General features: G+C 42.4%; 1 protein-coding gene across 1 annotated transcript; it reads right to left on the reverse strand.

Moving 5' to 3' along the window:
• Nucleotides 1-294: 294 nt before the first annotated feature.
• On the reverse strand, nucleotides 295-12,315 carry LOC145357971 (interferon alpha-inducible protein 6-like). The gene is made up of 5 exons (XM_080211613.1): nucleotides 12,183-12,315; nucleotides 10,340-10,429; nucleotides 8,544-8,612; nucleotides 3,731-3,892; nucleotides 295-2,722 (listed from the first exon to the last, which is right to left on the reverse strand). The coding sequence occupies exons 2-5, from the start codon at nucleotides 10,404-10,406 to the stop codon at nucleotides 2,607-2,609; spliced, it is 414 nt and encodes a 137-aa protein (XP_080067739.1). The 5' UTR covers nucleotides 10,407-10,429; nucleotides 12,183-12,315; the 3' UTR covers nucleotides 295-2,606.
• Nucleotides 12,316-15,211: the final 2,896 nt, after the last annotated feature.

Raw genomic sequence — 15,211 nt, forward strand, 5'->3', positions numbered from 1 at the left:
ACAGATGGAAGAGAGCTGTAAACAGCATACCCGCATTTTGATTGTGTTCCTGCTAAAGGTGAATGAAAATCGGCCTCATATCATCTTACATTCCACGCATGTAGCACAAATTGAAGAACTTTACCCAAGAACATAATGTCAGGGGAAGTATTTGAAGTCAGCACTGTGTGGGTTTGAATGGCTTGGAATGTGACTGCGTTCCTGACCTTGGTTTCCTTAGCTATCCATATATATCACTAAGCGTTCACCAAAATGAATAACAAATAAAATAAAATCGGCAACACTTTCATAGCATGAAGAGAAAAGAAGAACTTTATTAACGATAAATTGTGCATTCAAAATATTGTGTAATATTTTCTATAATTCACCTTTTTTTTCCAAGTGAAGTAACTAACTTTGATAAATTCAGAACCGTCATGACATAACGTTACCAGAAATAAAATGTAACAAGCTTACACAGAACAAAGAACAAAGAACAAAGAAAATTACAGCATGGGAATAGGCCCTTCAGCCCTCCAAGCCTGTACCGACTATGCTGCCTGACTTAACTAAAACCCCCTACCCTTCTGGGGACCATATTCCTCTATTCCCGTCCTATTCATGTACTTGTCAAGATGCCTCTTAAAAGTCACTACTGTATCCACTTCCACTACTTCCCCCGGCAACGAGTTCCAGGCACCCACCCACTCTGTGTAAAACAGCTGCCTCGTACATCTCCTTTAAACCTTACCCCTCGCACCTTAAACCTATGCCCCCCGATAATTGACTCTTACACCCTGGGAAAAAGCTTCTGACTATCCACTCTGTCCATGCCTCTCATAATCTTGTAGACTTCTATCAGGTCTCCCCTCAACCTCCGTCGCTCCAGTGAGAACAAAGGTTTAAGGTACGAGGAGCAAGGTTTAAAGAAGATGTATGAGGCAAATGTTTTACACAGAGTAATGGGTGCCTGGAATTTGGGGGAGGTAGTGGAAGCAGACGCGGTAGTGACTTTTAAAGGGCGTCTTGATAAGTACATGAATAGGATGGGAATAGAGGGATATGGTCCCCCAGAAGGATAGGGTGTTTTAGTTAAGTCGGTGCAGGCTTTGAGGGCTGAATGGCCTGTTCCTGTGCTGTAATTTTCTTTGTTCTTTCAAATCATGAGAAATATTTTACAGTGACTAGTTACATAATTGTATTCATGAAGTGGAGATGCCAGCATTGGACTGGGATGGGAAGATTAAGAAGTCTAACAACACCAGGTTAAACGCCAATAGACTTATTTGTTATCACGAGCTTTCGGACTTTAACATGGTGTTAATGAAACTTATAATTGTACTCCATCATTTTATCAAGTAAGGTCCAGGTACCAGTACTTTAACAGTATATAAACTCATAGCACAAGCCATGATAATGTGTAAATCTAAATCGATATCTAGGCAGCCTGATCCTGATCTTTACTGTGGCAAGATTCCAGGCAGAATGAACAGGAATTTTGCCAGAAAGCCAGGCTGATTAACCAAATTAGTTCCTCACTTTGCGAGGAATACAGAAGAGACCACAGTCTGGGAGCAGATAAACTTGTGTTGCTGGAAAGAGATCCTGAGTTGGGGTGAGTAGATAAAGCATAGATTGTAGCATCAGGGGGTTATCTAGGTATTTCTGAGACAGATAAGGCGACAGTGGTTTTGTGATTGTGGAGTGAGATGGTGGGTTCTAATTCTGGTAGGTCTTCACTAAAAGTAGTGGGGTGGGAGGGGGATATTAATGCAAGGGCTGTGATCATGAGTACCGATGCAGGCTAACTTTGGGGCTCAAAGAAACACTCCAGTTGCTCTTGGCTCTCAAGCAGTGTTGGAAAATCATTTAATTGGGCACCTAAAAAATGTCAATCCTCTCTTTTATTTATCAAACAGTAAAAAGTGTCAATCTTGGGACAGGAATAAATTCTGATGTGCGTAGCCCAATTAAAATATTTAAATGAGGTATCTGACTCACGGATGTGGGTTAGTGGCTTGCTCCTTGTCCCATCTCAGTTAAAAACAGGGATGGGCAGGTTCACTTTGTGTTGAATTCAGGCCTGAGATTTGATAATGTTTGCATCCCACCCAACCTAAATGTAACTTTTTTTTATTTGGTTAAAATTTCCTCTCTATAGTTTTCTTTACAATGCTCCACTTTTGACATACAGAGTACTGCTTTTGTGAACTGTTATGTGACAGGAGGTGCAATCTGTTCCTCTTCTGTGAATTAGCATCAACTTAATCATTGTATTCTTTACTCATGTTCAGTTATTTATTCTCGGGTTGAAGCTTGCAGACGGCATTCTTCATGTGTTACGTGAACCATGTTAGGTCTACCAAGTTAGAGAAGCAAAAAGGTAAAATAGTTCAGCTTCAATGTAATCCTACAATAGAAATGATGCATCTGAAAATGGCTGCCTCCATTTCATTGCTATCTCTAAGTGAGTAAATACGAGGTGGGTAAAATTGAAGAGCTATTGATCAGAAGTAGACCAGTTAGTTATACCCTTACCTTCTTACCAAAACAAACTATTTGAAATCTACGAGTTTTGAAATGTATAACATCGTGTGACTTCGACTGCACTGCCACTTTCGTGCTCTTTAGTGCGCATCTTTTGAGGTTGACTTTTTATTTTTTTCACACACGAAATATTTATGGTAATAATATCCACCCTTAGCTCCAAGCCCACCCAAAGCTGAGGCCCCAGCCTTTGCCCCTGTTGAGAGAAAACACTTGATTCAGTTCTAGTTATAATTTTCCTCAAAGAATTAAAGTAATGATTTACCTAATTACCATGGGATTTGAGCATCATTGGCAAAGCCAGCATTGATTGAACTATTGGTAGAGGGATCAGGCCTCTGAATCATTACTTCAGTAACATATATGTATAACATATACATATGTATATGACATATATAACATTATATACAACATATATAGCATATATCCACAAAATATAAGAAACATTAATTCATCTGAGAGTTCTTTAAATCTTCCAACAACATAGACGGCACAGTAGTTAGCACTGCTGCTCCACACACCAGGGACCCAGGTTCAATTCCTGGCTTGGATCACTGTCTATGTGGAGACCGCATGTTCTCCCCATGCCTGCACTGCACGGGTTTCCTCCAAGTGCTCTGGGTTCCTCCCATAGTCCGAATGACATGCTGGTTAGGTGCATTAGTCATGCTAAGTTCTCCTTCAGTGTACCCAAACAGGTGTTAGAGTGTGTGACTAGGGGATTTCCACAGTAACTTCATTGCAGTGTTAATGTGACATTAATAAACTTAAGTGATTCTGAAATGTGAAATCACAATAACAGATGTGCATGGTGTAGTGCAATTGAAGATTGTTGGACTAATACAAAGAAAGTATAATATTACTTTAGGTAGTGGTGTGGTATTGTCACTTGTCTAGTAATCTAGAGAGCCAGAGTAATGCTCCAGGTACCTGGGTTCAAATCCTACCATGGGATTCAATAAAAATCTGGAATTAAAAGTTTAATTTTTGTTGACCATGAAAATATTGTTGATTGTCATAAAAACCTATCTAGTTCACTAATGTCCTTTAGGGAAGGAAATCTGCCATCCTTATCTGGTCTGGCCTACATGTGACTCCAGATCCACAGCAATGTGGCTGATTCTTAAATGCCCTCAGGAACGGGCAATAAATGCTGGCCCAGCCAGTGACACCCACATTCCCTTAAAGAATAAATAAAACTTACCAAGACTTTGGAGCGTTGACACCACACCTCCTGCAGCCACCCCTCCACCGTTTATATGTGCACCAATTTTCATCATTATAGCCGCAATAGATTTCGCTGCTATCCCCTTTGTGGTAAATCCAAGATATCCAAGAGCTGCAGGACCTCCGAACATAAGTGCTCCTGCGTCCAATGGAGAGATAGTACAGCATTCAATACAATTGTGCTTGGCCATTTCTCAATAATGTCAAAGTTTTATGCATATTTATCACAGAATCGCAGCAAATTATTTTACCTAAACAAGAAAATATTTTCAAAGGAGCACGCACTGATTGTTAGCAATCAATCGGCTAAAATGATAACACTTGGAAATATACGTTTTTAAAACATTAGGGGTTCTGCTTTGTGCCATTGGCACACAAAGCAGTGATATTGAGCCCCAGTATTGTTTTTCAGGGACACACAGAGGCATCAGTGGTTTTGGACATGCAATGAGGCTTGGATAAATGGTCTCCACATGGAAATCATCGAATCATAGAGTCCGTACAATGCAGAAGGAGGCCATTCAACCCATCAAGTCTGCACCAACCACAATCCCTCCCAAGCCCTATCTCCATAATCCCATACATTTACCCTAGCTAATCCCCCTGACACTAAGGGACAATTTAGCGTGGCCAATCATCGTAACAGGCGCATCTTTGGAGCATGGAAGAAAACCGGAGCACCCAGAGGAAACCCATGCAGACACGGGGAGCAGGCACAAACTCCACACAGACTGTGACCGGAGGCCAGAATTGAACCCAGGTCCCTGGTGCTGGGAGGCAGCAATACTAACCACAGTGCCTTCGTGCCACCCTAATCCTTTGCAAATGTCAGAAGGCTAAGAAACAGTGTTATCCTCATGTTACACAATCCAAATGGTTGATAAAATGCTAAAATTTTAAAGTCAGGCACCACGATTCGTTCATGTAAGTTAAAGGGGGAGGCAACTAAATTACAGTGTTAGGGTCCTGGATACAACCCAAAGGTATGTTATGAAGCCAGACTAAACCGCAACAATTTTTCTATTTCAGCATAAATGTGAGAAAGGGATACTTTGCTCCCGGAGTAATTTTGCTGACAAATTAATGATTTTTTTAAAATCAAAATAAGGTTTATTTATAGCATTGTTCAAATATAACTCTAACAAAATGAACATCATAACTTTTAACAGTTGAACAATAGTTAAAAAAATGAGAGGAAACAACTCTAATGTCTAACTTATCGCTATCTCAGTTCCAAATAAGCAACGTTCCTCTTAGACCCAAATGCCCAATTAGCAATCTCATGCATATGTGCCATAAAATGTTTTGACAGCTTGAAGCTCTCAGAGAGATTTTGATTTTAAGAGCAGGTTGCAGACTTCTGTCTTTAAACATCACAGCAGAAACTGAACAGGAATCTTTTTGTTCTCTCTGCTACGTACCAGCTCCTCCCATTAACCACATTATCATATGATCCTGGATACCTAAACCCACTTTCCATTCCTTTCATCAAAAACCACAAGGGAAATCTCCATTTAAGAACAAGAATCCATTAGCCCACTCCTAAGTATCACTATATGGCTAAAATGAGTAATTTTCTTGCCCACTAGCATCTGAATTGAATTCCTTCCAGACATACCAACTGCCTGTAGAAAAAAACTGAACTTTAAGACAGTGCCCTGAAACATATGTATATATACATACATATATATGTCCGTATGTGCCAATCAGCACAACAGGAAGGTAACTTTCAACAAATTTTTCAATAAAAAAAGTGTCTGATAGAACTCTTGAATGTTTCTGGAGATTTTTTTGTTGAGTTCGTAAATTTGGCATGAGGTATTATCTGATTTAAATAAGGTACAGGTACTGTCTGTACCTGTAAAGACTTGATTATTTATAAAGATAAACATTCTAACCATTAGCTTGTAGTTATGTCTGTCTATGTATGCTATGTTTGAGAGCCTACTTCTCCACACACCTGATGAAGGAGCAGTGTTGCGAAAGCTTGTGATTCCAAATAAACCTATTGGACTTTAACCTGGTGTTGTGAGATTTCTTACTGATTTAAGTAAGGAAGGCAGAGAAGTAGGTGACCTGTGCACACACAGAGTGAAACAAGTAGGGAGGCAGCAGTGGCAATGCCAAGGTGGGGCTGTACATGCTAATGAGCTTGAGCACAGGCTAAACAAGGGCTACAAAGCCAGAGTTTGTGGTCTTACCATCAGCCACTTGCTCATAGAGCCAGATTGCAAGATAAAGGTGTGCAAGAAGTTGAGAAAGTACTCAAGCCATCATTCTCAATATTCTCTTCAATGCTAGATGCTCCATCACAGCTGTTCTCTATGTTGTGGACCACCAAACATATGTGGATTAGATGGATTGCTCAATTGCCACTGAATGTCAGGAAGATTAAGAGGGTTATTACATGTGATCACAGGGATAAGGCCTGGGTGGGATTATAGACAGTGCAGGCTTGAAGGGTCAAGAGGCTTCATTCGGCAACGTAGGGATTCTATTACTCCATGATCTCCTCTGTAAGGCTCAGCACGACAAGTTTCATTGTGCACCATTGGCTTTACTCTGTTCCCTTCTCTGTTTCCTTGACATGCAAGAGAGAGCACATAATGTCAGTAATGTTTCTGCACTGGGTTTGGGTGCTGTGCCTGCCATGGTTGAATAGCTGGAGGTATGTGGGAGTCGCCGGATGTGGGTGTGAGGCTGGCATCATTACTGGTTCTTGAAACAGAGATGGAGCAACTGGATATTAAGCCTAAACTCCGGCTGTGAAAACTACTCCGATAAGAGCTACACCTTTCAGAATGAAAGGGAAAGAAAAACAAGGGAAAAATCCTGGAGGAAAATTGAGAATGGCTGCACTAACGGTGAATTTTCCTTATTGGCAAACATCTGTTGTCCACATCAGCCACCCCTGCCCACATCAACAGTGATGAAGTAAAAAGGGTCGAGAGCTTCAAATTTTTAGGTGTCCAGATCGTCAGTAACCTGTCCTGGTTCCCCATGCCGACACTATAGTTAAGAAAGCCCACCAACTTCACTACTTTCTCAGAAGACTAAGGAAATTTGGTATGTCAGCTATGATTCTCGCCAACTTTTACTGATGCACCATAGAAAGCTTTCTTTCGCAGCTTGGTATGGGCCCCTGCTCTGCCCAAGACTGCAAGGAACAACAAAAGGTCGTGAATGTAGCCCAATTCATCACGCAAACTAGCCTCCCAACCATTGACTCTGCCTACCACTTCCCATTGCTTTGGCAAAGCAACCAGAATAATTAAGGACCCCACGTACTGCAAGCATTCTCTCTTCCACCTTCTTCCATTGGGAAAAAGATAGAAAAGTCTGAGGTCATGTACCAACCAATTCAAGAACAGCCTCTTCCCTGTTGCTGTTAGAACTTTGAACAAACATATCTTGCATTAAGTTGATCTTTTTCTGCATCCTAGCTATGACTGTAATAGTATATTCTGCACTCTCTCATTTCCTTCTCTATGAAAGGTATGCTTTATCTGCATAGCTCTCAAGAAACAATACTTTTCACTATGTTAATACATGTGACAATAATAAATCAAATCAAATCAAAATCAAAAATAAAATTACTGCAGAAAATGCTAGAACTCAATTGCATCATTTATGTAAGTGGAATACATACATATATGTGTGTGTATTGTAGCCATTTTCCATGAAGGGATGGTTGCATACACATGAAAGGTAAGCAATCATCCTCTTAGCTGTAGTGACCTTACTGCTGTGAAATCATGTGTTGACTTGCACTACTCAAGCCTGAAAATGAGCTTGACTGTATCCAACTAATTCTCACTTACACCAGCCAGAATGAGAAGAGATGCCAGTTCTGCTCTCATCGCCACTCAGCTCTTGACACCTGGCCTTGCTTTGTACCAAAAGACGAATAAAGCCGAACATTTCCCCACAGGAGCATGATTGTGAAAGCTATACAGAAGCAAATCTTACGGGCCGCTTGAATGGCAACTAAAGACACAAATGGCAACTGCACGAAACAAGATTGCTCATTCACGAAAGCACAGTGGGTGTGTACTCTGAAAACAGGTCAATCACCAAAGTGTGTACTTAGACAAAAAGATACATATTCCACTCTTTAAAAAAATACAACATACGTCAACCACTGTTGCTGCTTTTCACAAGTGTTATGTCCATTAGAATTTCATACGAAGAAATTAAATACTGAAGTTGCATAGTATGATTTGATGGTCTTTTGGACCGTCAGCGCATACTCAATGGGTTGAATGGCCTCCTTCTGCACTGCAAGGATCCGGTGGTTCTGTGGTTCTGTGATTTATTTTCATTATTTCAGAATGCACTATTATCTCATTACCTGTTTACTATTCGATCCAATCCCTTTGTTGGATGATCTACATATTTATGGATTCTCAACATTATTGAGACAAAGCGGGTGGCACGGTGGCATAGTGGTCAGCACTGCTGCCTCACAGTGCCAGGGACCCGGGTTCAATTCCCAGCTTTGGTCACACTCCGTATGGAATTTACACATTCTTCCCGTGTCTGCATGGGTTTCCTGTGAGAGCTCTGGTTTCTTCCCACACTTCAAAGATGTGCAGGTTAGGTGGAATGGCCATACTAAATTGTCCTTTAGTGTCAGGGAGACGAGCGAAGGAAAATGTATGGGGTTATGGGGATAGGCCCTGGGTGGGATTGTGGTCAGTGCAGACTCGATGAGCCAGGTGGCCTCCTTCCATCTGTAGGGGTTCTATGATTCTATATTCTAAGTTGGGAATATTAATTGATGTTCATACCTCCACCAACGACAATATATGGGAGCGCATCTATTATTCCACAGGAGTCATCTTCATCTGAAGGAGGATCTGAAGAAAAGGAAAGATTTTTAAAAGGTTTAAATGACTATATTTTCTCATAGTCCTCTATTTTGTTCCTATCTCTCGGTTGATGTTGACTCATGATTGGGTAAAATTGTGCTGCCATGTGAAATCATGGCTACACCATTCCAAGATTTACCTTCTTGACGTATGCCAGCAGCATAGATAATTTATCCCTGAATTTCACATGTTATCCAACTGCCTTCACCTTGTGCTTGAGCCCAGGTAGTGAGTGTCAGCAAGGCATTTCTTTATTGATCCATTGTGACTGGGCCAAATCCTTTCCTAACCTTCTGCTACTAATAACAAGGGGCAATAGATACAGGATTATCATTAGCTGCTATCTCAATGTAAGTGATTAAGAAGAGGGAGCAGTGAGGTTTTGTTGTGCAGACAAATGAAGCTGTGGAATTCATGTCCAAAGTTAGTGATTGAGATAAATTGTACCAACACTCAAAATGTGAGTGGATAGGTGAATAAGGAAAGTAAAATGATTCAAAAATAGGGGAAGTAAATGCAATTAGCTACCTCACAATGCCAGGGATCTGGGTTCGATTACTGGCTTGGGTCTGTGCGGACTCTGCACATTCTCCCCATGTCTGCATGGGTTTCCTCCGGGTGCTCTGGTTTCCTCCCACAATCCGAAAGATGAGCTGGTTAGGTGCATTGGCCATGCTAAATTCTCCTCTAGTGTACCCGAACAGGTGCTGGATTGTGGCGACTAGGGGATTTTCACAGTAATTTCATTGCAGTGTTAACATAAGCCTACTTGTGACACTGATAAATAATAATGATTAACTAGGGCTATTTTCTCACATAAAGGACACATGTTTCTTATGTGGGTCTACTTGCTGGAATTCTGGGATTGAGAAATTACTCATCATTCCAATTGTAAGGAAGGGCATGTGCATATTAAAAAGATGAATAGAAAAAAACCATTGCTTATATTCAAATGTATTGCAACAAGATGACATGCTCCAAATCCTGCAAATCTCCTACATGCACGTGGAGCATCAGAAAGAAAGTTTTTTTTTAAGAAAAACAAACTAATCAGGCAAATTAAAATTGTGGGCATTTCATTTCCAATCCTATGGGCAATCGAAAACAAGATGAGGACAGAACAGTGTCATCATAGAGCGGCACAGTGGCACAGTGGTTAGCACTGCTGCCTCACAGTGCCAGGGACCCGGGTTCAATTCCAGCCTTGGGTGACTGCTTGGAATTTGCAAGTTCTTCTCATGTCTGCATGTGTTCCCTTCAGGTGTTCTGGCTTCCTCCCACAGTTCAAACAAGTATAGGTTAGGTGGATTGGTGGTGCAAAATTGCCCCTTAGTGTTCCAAGACATTAGGTTAGATGGGTTAGCCATGGTAAATGTTTGAGGTTGCAGGGATAGGGTGGGAGAGAGGGCCTGGGTAATTTACTCTGTCAGAGAGCCAGTGAAAACTCGCTGGGCTGAACGGCCTCTTCTGCACTGTAGTGATGCTATGAATTACATGACACTTAAATCCAATATCAGGTTCCAATGTGACACAAAAATTTGCCCAGCAAAAATATAACACCACTGGTGTGTGACACAGAATTGTAAGGAAGTTTGATGGGCAGATAGTATGTCTAATTGTACATTTATAACATCGATAGGTAGAAAAATTAATATATTTGTTGGGTAGTTATATTGTAATAATGTGCTATTCATGGCAAAGAATTGAAAACTCACCTGTGGTTGCAAATGTGCTTGAAAATAGCAGGTAGGTAATGAAGAAACTGAATGTTCCATGAAACATAGCTTCAGTTAAGTGGCTGTAACCTGAAATTGAAAGCTGGCATCAGTGAGAGTGACCATAAAACCACCATGGATTGTCATAAGAACCAGTTTGTTTCACCAATGGCCTTTAGGGAAGGAAATCTGACATCCTCAGCTAGTTTGTCTTTTGTGTGACCCACAACAATGTGGCTGGCTCTGAGCTGCCTCTGAAGTGACCTAGCAAGCCACAGAGGGCAATTAGGGATAGGCAGCAAATTCTGACCTCACCACATCTTTCGAAAGAATGAAGTTTTGCAAGTGCATTCTTCAGTGGGGTGGTTTAGCTCATTGGCTAAATGGCTCTTCTCTCTTAGTAAGAAGTCTCACAACACCAGGTTAAAGTCCAAGAAGTTTATTTGGTAGCAAACGTACCTAGCTTTCGGAGTGCTGCTCCTTCGTCAGGTGAGTGGGAGTTCTATTCACAAACAGGGCATATAAAACCACAAACTCAATTTTCAGAATAACATAATTCCGTAATTTGGTTATTCTGTAAATTGAGTTTGTGTCTTTATATGCCCTGTTTGTGAACAGAACTCCCACTCACCTGGTGAAGGAGCAGCGCTCCGAAAGTTAGTGACGTTTGCTACCAAATAAACCTGTCGCACTTTAACCTGGTGTTGTGAGACTTCTTACTGAGTTTACCCCAGTCCAATCCCGGCATCTCCACCTCATGTCTTCTCTCTTAGGCAGTCCCTCGGGGGTGAGGGCCACTTGCTTCCGCGCTAAAAATGAGCTCTCAGGTGACTGAGGAATCCAATGCCTGACTTGCAATCTCAGTTACAGGTGGGGTAGATGGTGGTTGGAGGAGCGGCCGTGTGTTTGTGGCTCAGACCAACAGCACCTGCTAATTTCCAATTCCAGTTGATGTCAATTTTAGGATCTGCCCCCTCACCCTGCCGTGAGAATGGAAGGCAATGGCAGATCCCAACTGCATGAAATAAAAAGAACAATAGCAGACAATGAATCAAGGATGTGGCACCGTGGTTAGCACTGCTGCCTCACAGCGCCAGTGACCCGGTTCAATTCTGGCCTTGGGTCACTGTCTATATAGAGTCACATTCTTCCCGTGTCAGCATGGGTTTCTTCCGGGTGGTCTGGTTTCCTCCAATAGTCCAAAAAACACGCTGGTTAGGTGCATTGACCATGCAAAATGTTTACTTTATTTATTAATTAGTCACAAGTAAATCTTACATTTAACATTGCAATGAAGTTACTGTGAAATTCCCCTAGTTGCCACGTTCCAGCGCCTGTTCAGGTCAATGCACCTATCCAGCATGTCTTTCAAAATGTGGGAGAAAACCGGAGCACCCGGAGAAAACCCACGCAGACATTGGGAGAACGTGCAAACTCCACACAGATAGTGACCCAAGCTGGGAGCCGAACGCAGGTCCCTAGTGCTGTGAGGCAGCTGTGCTAACCGCTGTGCCACAGTGCCACCCACAATGAAAATCTTCCCTGGATGAGGGTCCCACAAAACTGGATGTCTTGTGTTCTCACATGAAGCGATTTGAGTTAACATGTAAAGAAGAGGTTTAAAAAGCACAGCTGACACCATGTCAGTTCATTGCCTCAGGAAGGCATCAATTGCTTCAAGACACCAGAAGCAAAATGGGAGAATCATCGGCAGAGGAAAAGAGAAGTATAGAGATATTTCACAAAGCATTAAAACACACAGCACTGCAACATAAATAACAGAGACTTCAACTGGAGTGAGAAAGTTAAAGGTAAAGTGAAAAGTTTGGTTCGTTGCTCTCACCAATTATTCATAAATCTTCACAAATCCTTCATCAAAAGTATTAAAATACTTAGCTGCGATCTGTTGGAGGTCTGTTTGTGATCAGAGACACAAAAAAAACAAATGTAGATTCTGTGTCTGACTGGTTGCACTGTGGGTTTTTATACACAGCAGACCTGGCCTCATTCCAAAAGAGACAAAGAACAAAGAACAGATCAGTTTCAATTCTGATGAACAAAGTTGAGTTTCGATTTTGGTGAAAGCATATCATTTCAGGTTGAGACAACAAATCCAAAGCTGAAATACCTGTCCAGAGGTTTTGTTTTAAAGTGCTGAACGCTGAGTTAAAATATGTGTCCCAATTGTTTACGGCGATAAAACTAATTGTACCCGGCAGAGGAAATCATTTTGGAAATCGTCATTATACAATAAAATCCTCTGATATTCAAATCAACTCATGTTTTTCTTGTTTAAGACAACCCCTTTGTTCCACCGCCACCCCCCTCCCCCACCCCCCTTCCAAATCCCCATATATCTCAATCCAACTACTCCAATACTTGATGGGATTTTCCAGCCACGCTCACCCTAAAACTGGAAAATCCCACCTGAGGCCAATGGACCTTTGCATGGTCTGCCCCCCCCTCCCCCCACCTTGCTATGATTGCTGTGGTGGATGGGACGGGAACATCACCCCCCCTCCCCCCCACCCCCGGAAATCATGTCAGGGATAGTGAGGCTGAGGTTGCATTGGGAGGTTGAGCCAGAGTCTGGGAGGCCAAGATTGAGTGGATATCCGGGAGGTCGAGGTCAAGTCTATAGAAGTCTATAAAATAATGAGGGGCACAGATCAGCTAGATAGTCAATATCTTTTCCCAAAGATAGGGGAGTCTAAAACTGGAGGGCATAGGTTTAAGGTGAGAGGGGAGAGATACAGAAGTGTCCAGAGGGGCAATTTTTTCACACAGAGGGTGGTAGGTATCTGGAACAAGCTGCCAGAGATAGTAATAGAGGTGGGTATAAATTTGGTTTTTTTTGGCATTTAGAGAGTTATGTAGGTACGATGGGTATAGAGAGATATGGGTCAAATGTGGGCAATTGGGATTAGCTTAGGGTTTAAACAAATGGTCAGCATGGACAAGTTGTGCTGAAGGACCTGTTTCCCTGCTGTAAACCTCTATGACTCTGAGTCGGAGTTCAGGAGTCCGAGGTTGAGTTGGGGTCTGGGAGCTCTTACCAAGGCCCAGAAGGTTGAGTCGAGGTTTGGGAGGTCAAGTTGGGGCCTGAGAGGATGAGTCAGAGTCTGGAGGAGTGGATGGGGGGGGGGGGGGGCGGGTGGGGGTCAATTCGAAGGCTGAGAGGCTGAGTAGGGGTGTGGGAGGCTGAGGTTGAGTCTGGGTCTGGGAGGACGAGTCAGGGCTCAGGAGGCCGAAATCGAGTCAGGATCTGGGAGGTCAAGGTTGAGTCACCATCAGTAAGTTTGAGGCATGTCAAGAGCATGTGCCAAGTCAGCACAAAGAGCCATTGATTCCACCTGACGACCCTGCCTAACCTTGATCCAAAATTACATCCGACATATTTCATCCCATCATTAACCATTTTTCCAAATATCCCATTATTCAACAATTGCATAATACATCAAGCACAACTGCTATGCACTCTGTAAGTTCTATTTTCAGTTTATTTGTGCAATGATGCACATTCACAGACTTCACAAGAGATATTTATTAATAAGAAAAACTGCACAGAGGTCAGCAGCCTCATGGCTGTCCTTGATCAGCCCACCCAGCTGCCCCCAGTCCCTACATGTCTTCAGACTGTCTTCTACCTCAGAGAGGACTCCACCCCCGGGGTGAATACCCACTCTCATCCCAATTGGTCCCCCTGAAACCAGATGACCCTCTTCTATTGTGTTGCCCTTAAAGGGACAATCATTCCAAATCACCACAATTTGGTGTGCTTGGAGAGATAATTACAGATAATGGCTCATAAATGGCAAGCCATTTCTGGATATGTGTGAGAAGTGGAATATAGAACATAGGACATAGAATATTACAGCGCAGCTCAGGTCCTTCAGCCCCCAATGTTGTGTCGACCTGTGAAACCAATCTAAAGCCCATCTAACTTACACTATTCCAATATCATCCATATGTTTATCCAATGACCATTTAAATGCCCTTAATGTTGGCGGGTCCACTACTGTTGCAGGCAGGGCATTCTACGCCCTTACTACTCTCTGAGTAAAGAACCCACCTCTGACATCTGTCTTATATCTATCACCCCTCAATTTAAAGCCATGTCCCTTCACGCTTGTTATCACCATCTGAGGAAAAAGGCTCTCACTGTCCACCCTATCTAATCCTCTGATCATCTTATATGCCTCTGTTAAGTCACCGCTTAACCTTCTCTCCAACGAAAACAGCCTCAGGTCCCTTAGCGTTTCCTCATATGACTTTCCCACCACACCAAGCAACATCCTGGTAAATCTTCTCTACATCCTTTCCAATGATTCCATGTCCTTCCTATATGCGGCAACCAGAACTGTACGCAATACTCCAAGTGCGGCCGCACCAGAGTTTTGTACAGCTGTAACATGATCTCATGGCTCTGAAACTCAATCCCTCTATCAATAAAAGCTAACACACTGTACACCTTCTTAACAACCTTATCAACCTGGGTGCCAACTTTCAGGGATCTATGCAAATGGACTCTGAGATCTCTCTGCTCAACCACACTATCAAATATCTAACCATTAGCCCAGTACTCTGTAGTCCTGTTACTCCTTCAAAGTGAATCACGTCACACTTTTCTGCAGTAAACTCCATTTGCCACCTCTCAGCCCAGCTCTGCAGCTTACCTACATCCCTCTGTAACCTGCAACATCCTTCCGCGCTGTCCACAAGTCCACCAACTTCAGTGTCGCCATAAATTTACTAACCCATTCTTCTATGCCCTCATCCAGGTAATTTATAAATATGACAAACAGCAGTGGCCTTAAAACAGATCCTTGCGGTACACCACTAGTAACTGAACTCCAGGATGAACATTTCCCA

The sequence above is a fragment of the Carcharhinus amblyrhynchos genome, chromosome 24 (genome assembly GCF_965287045.1).
Source record: "Carcharhinus amblyrhynchos chromosome 24, sCarAmb.v2.hapA, whole genome shotgun sequence".
NCBI classification, from domain to species: Eukaryota; Metazoa; Chordata; class Chondrichthyes; order Carcharhiniformes; family Carcharhinidae; genus Carcharhinus; species Carcharhinus amblyrhynchos.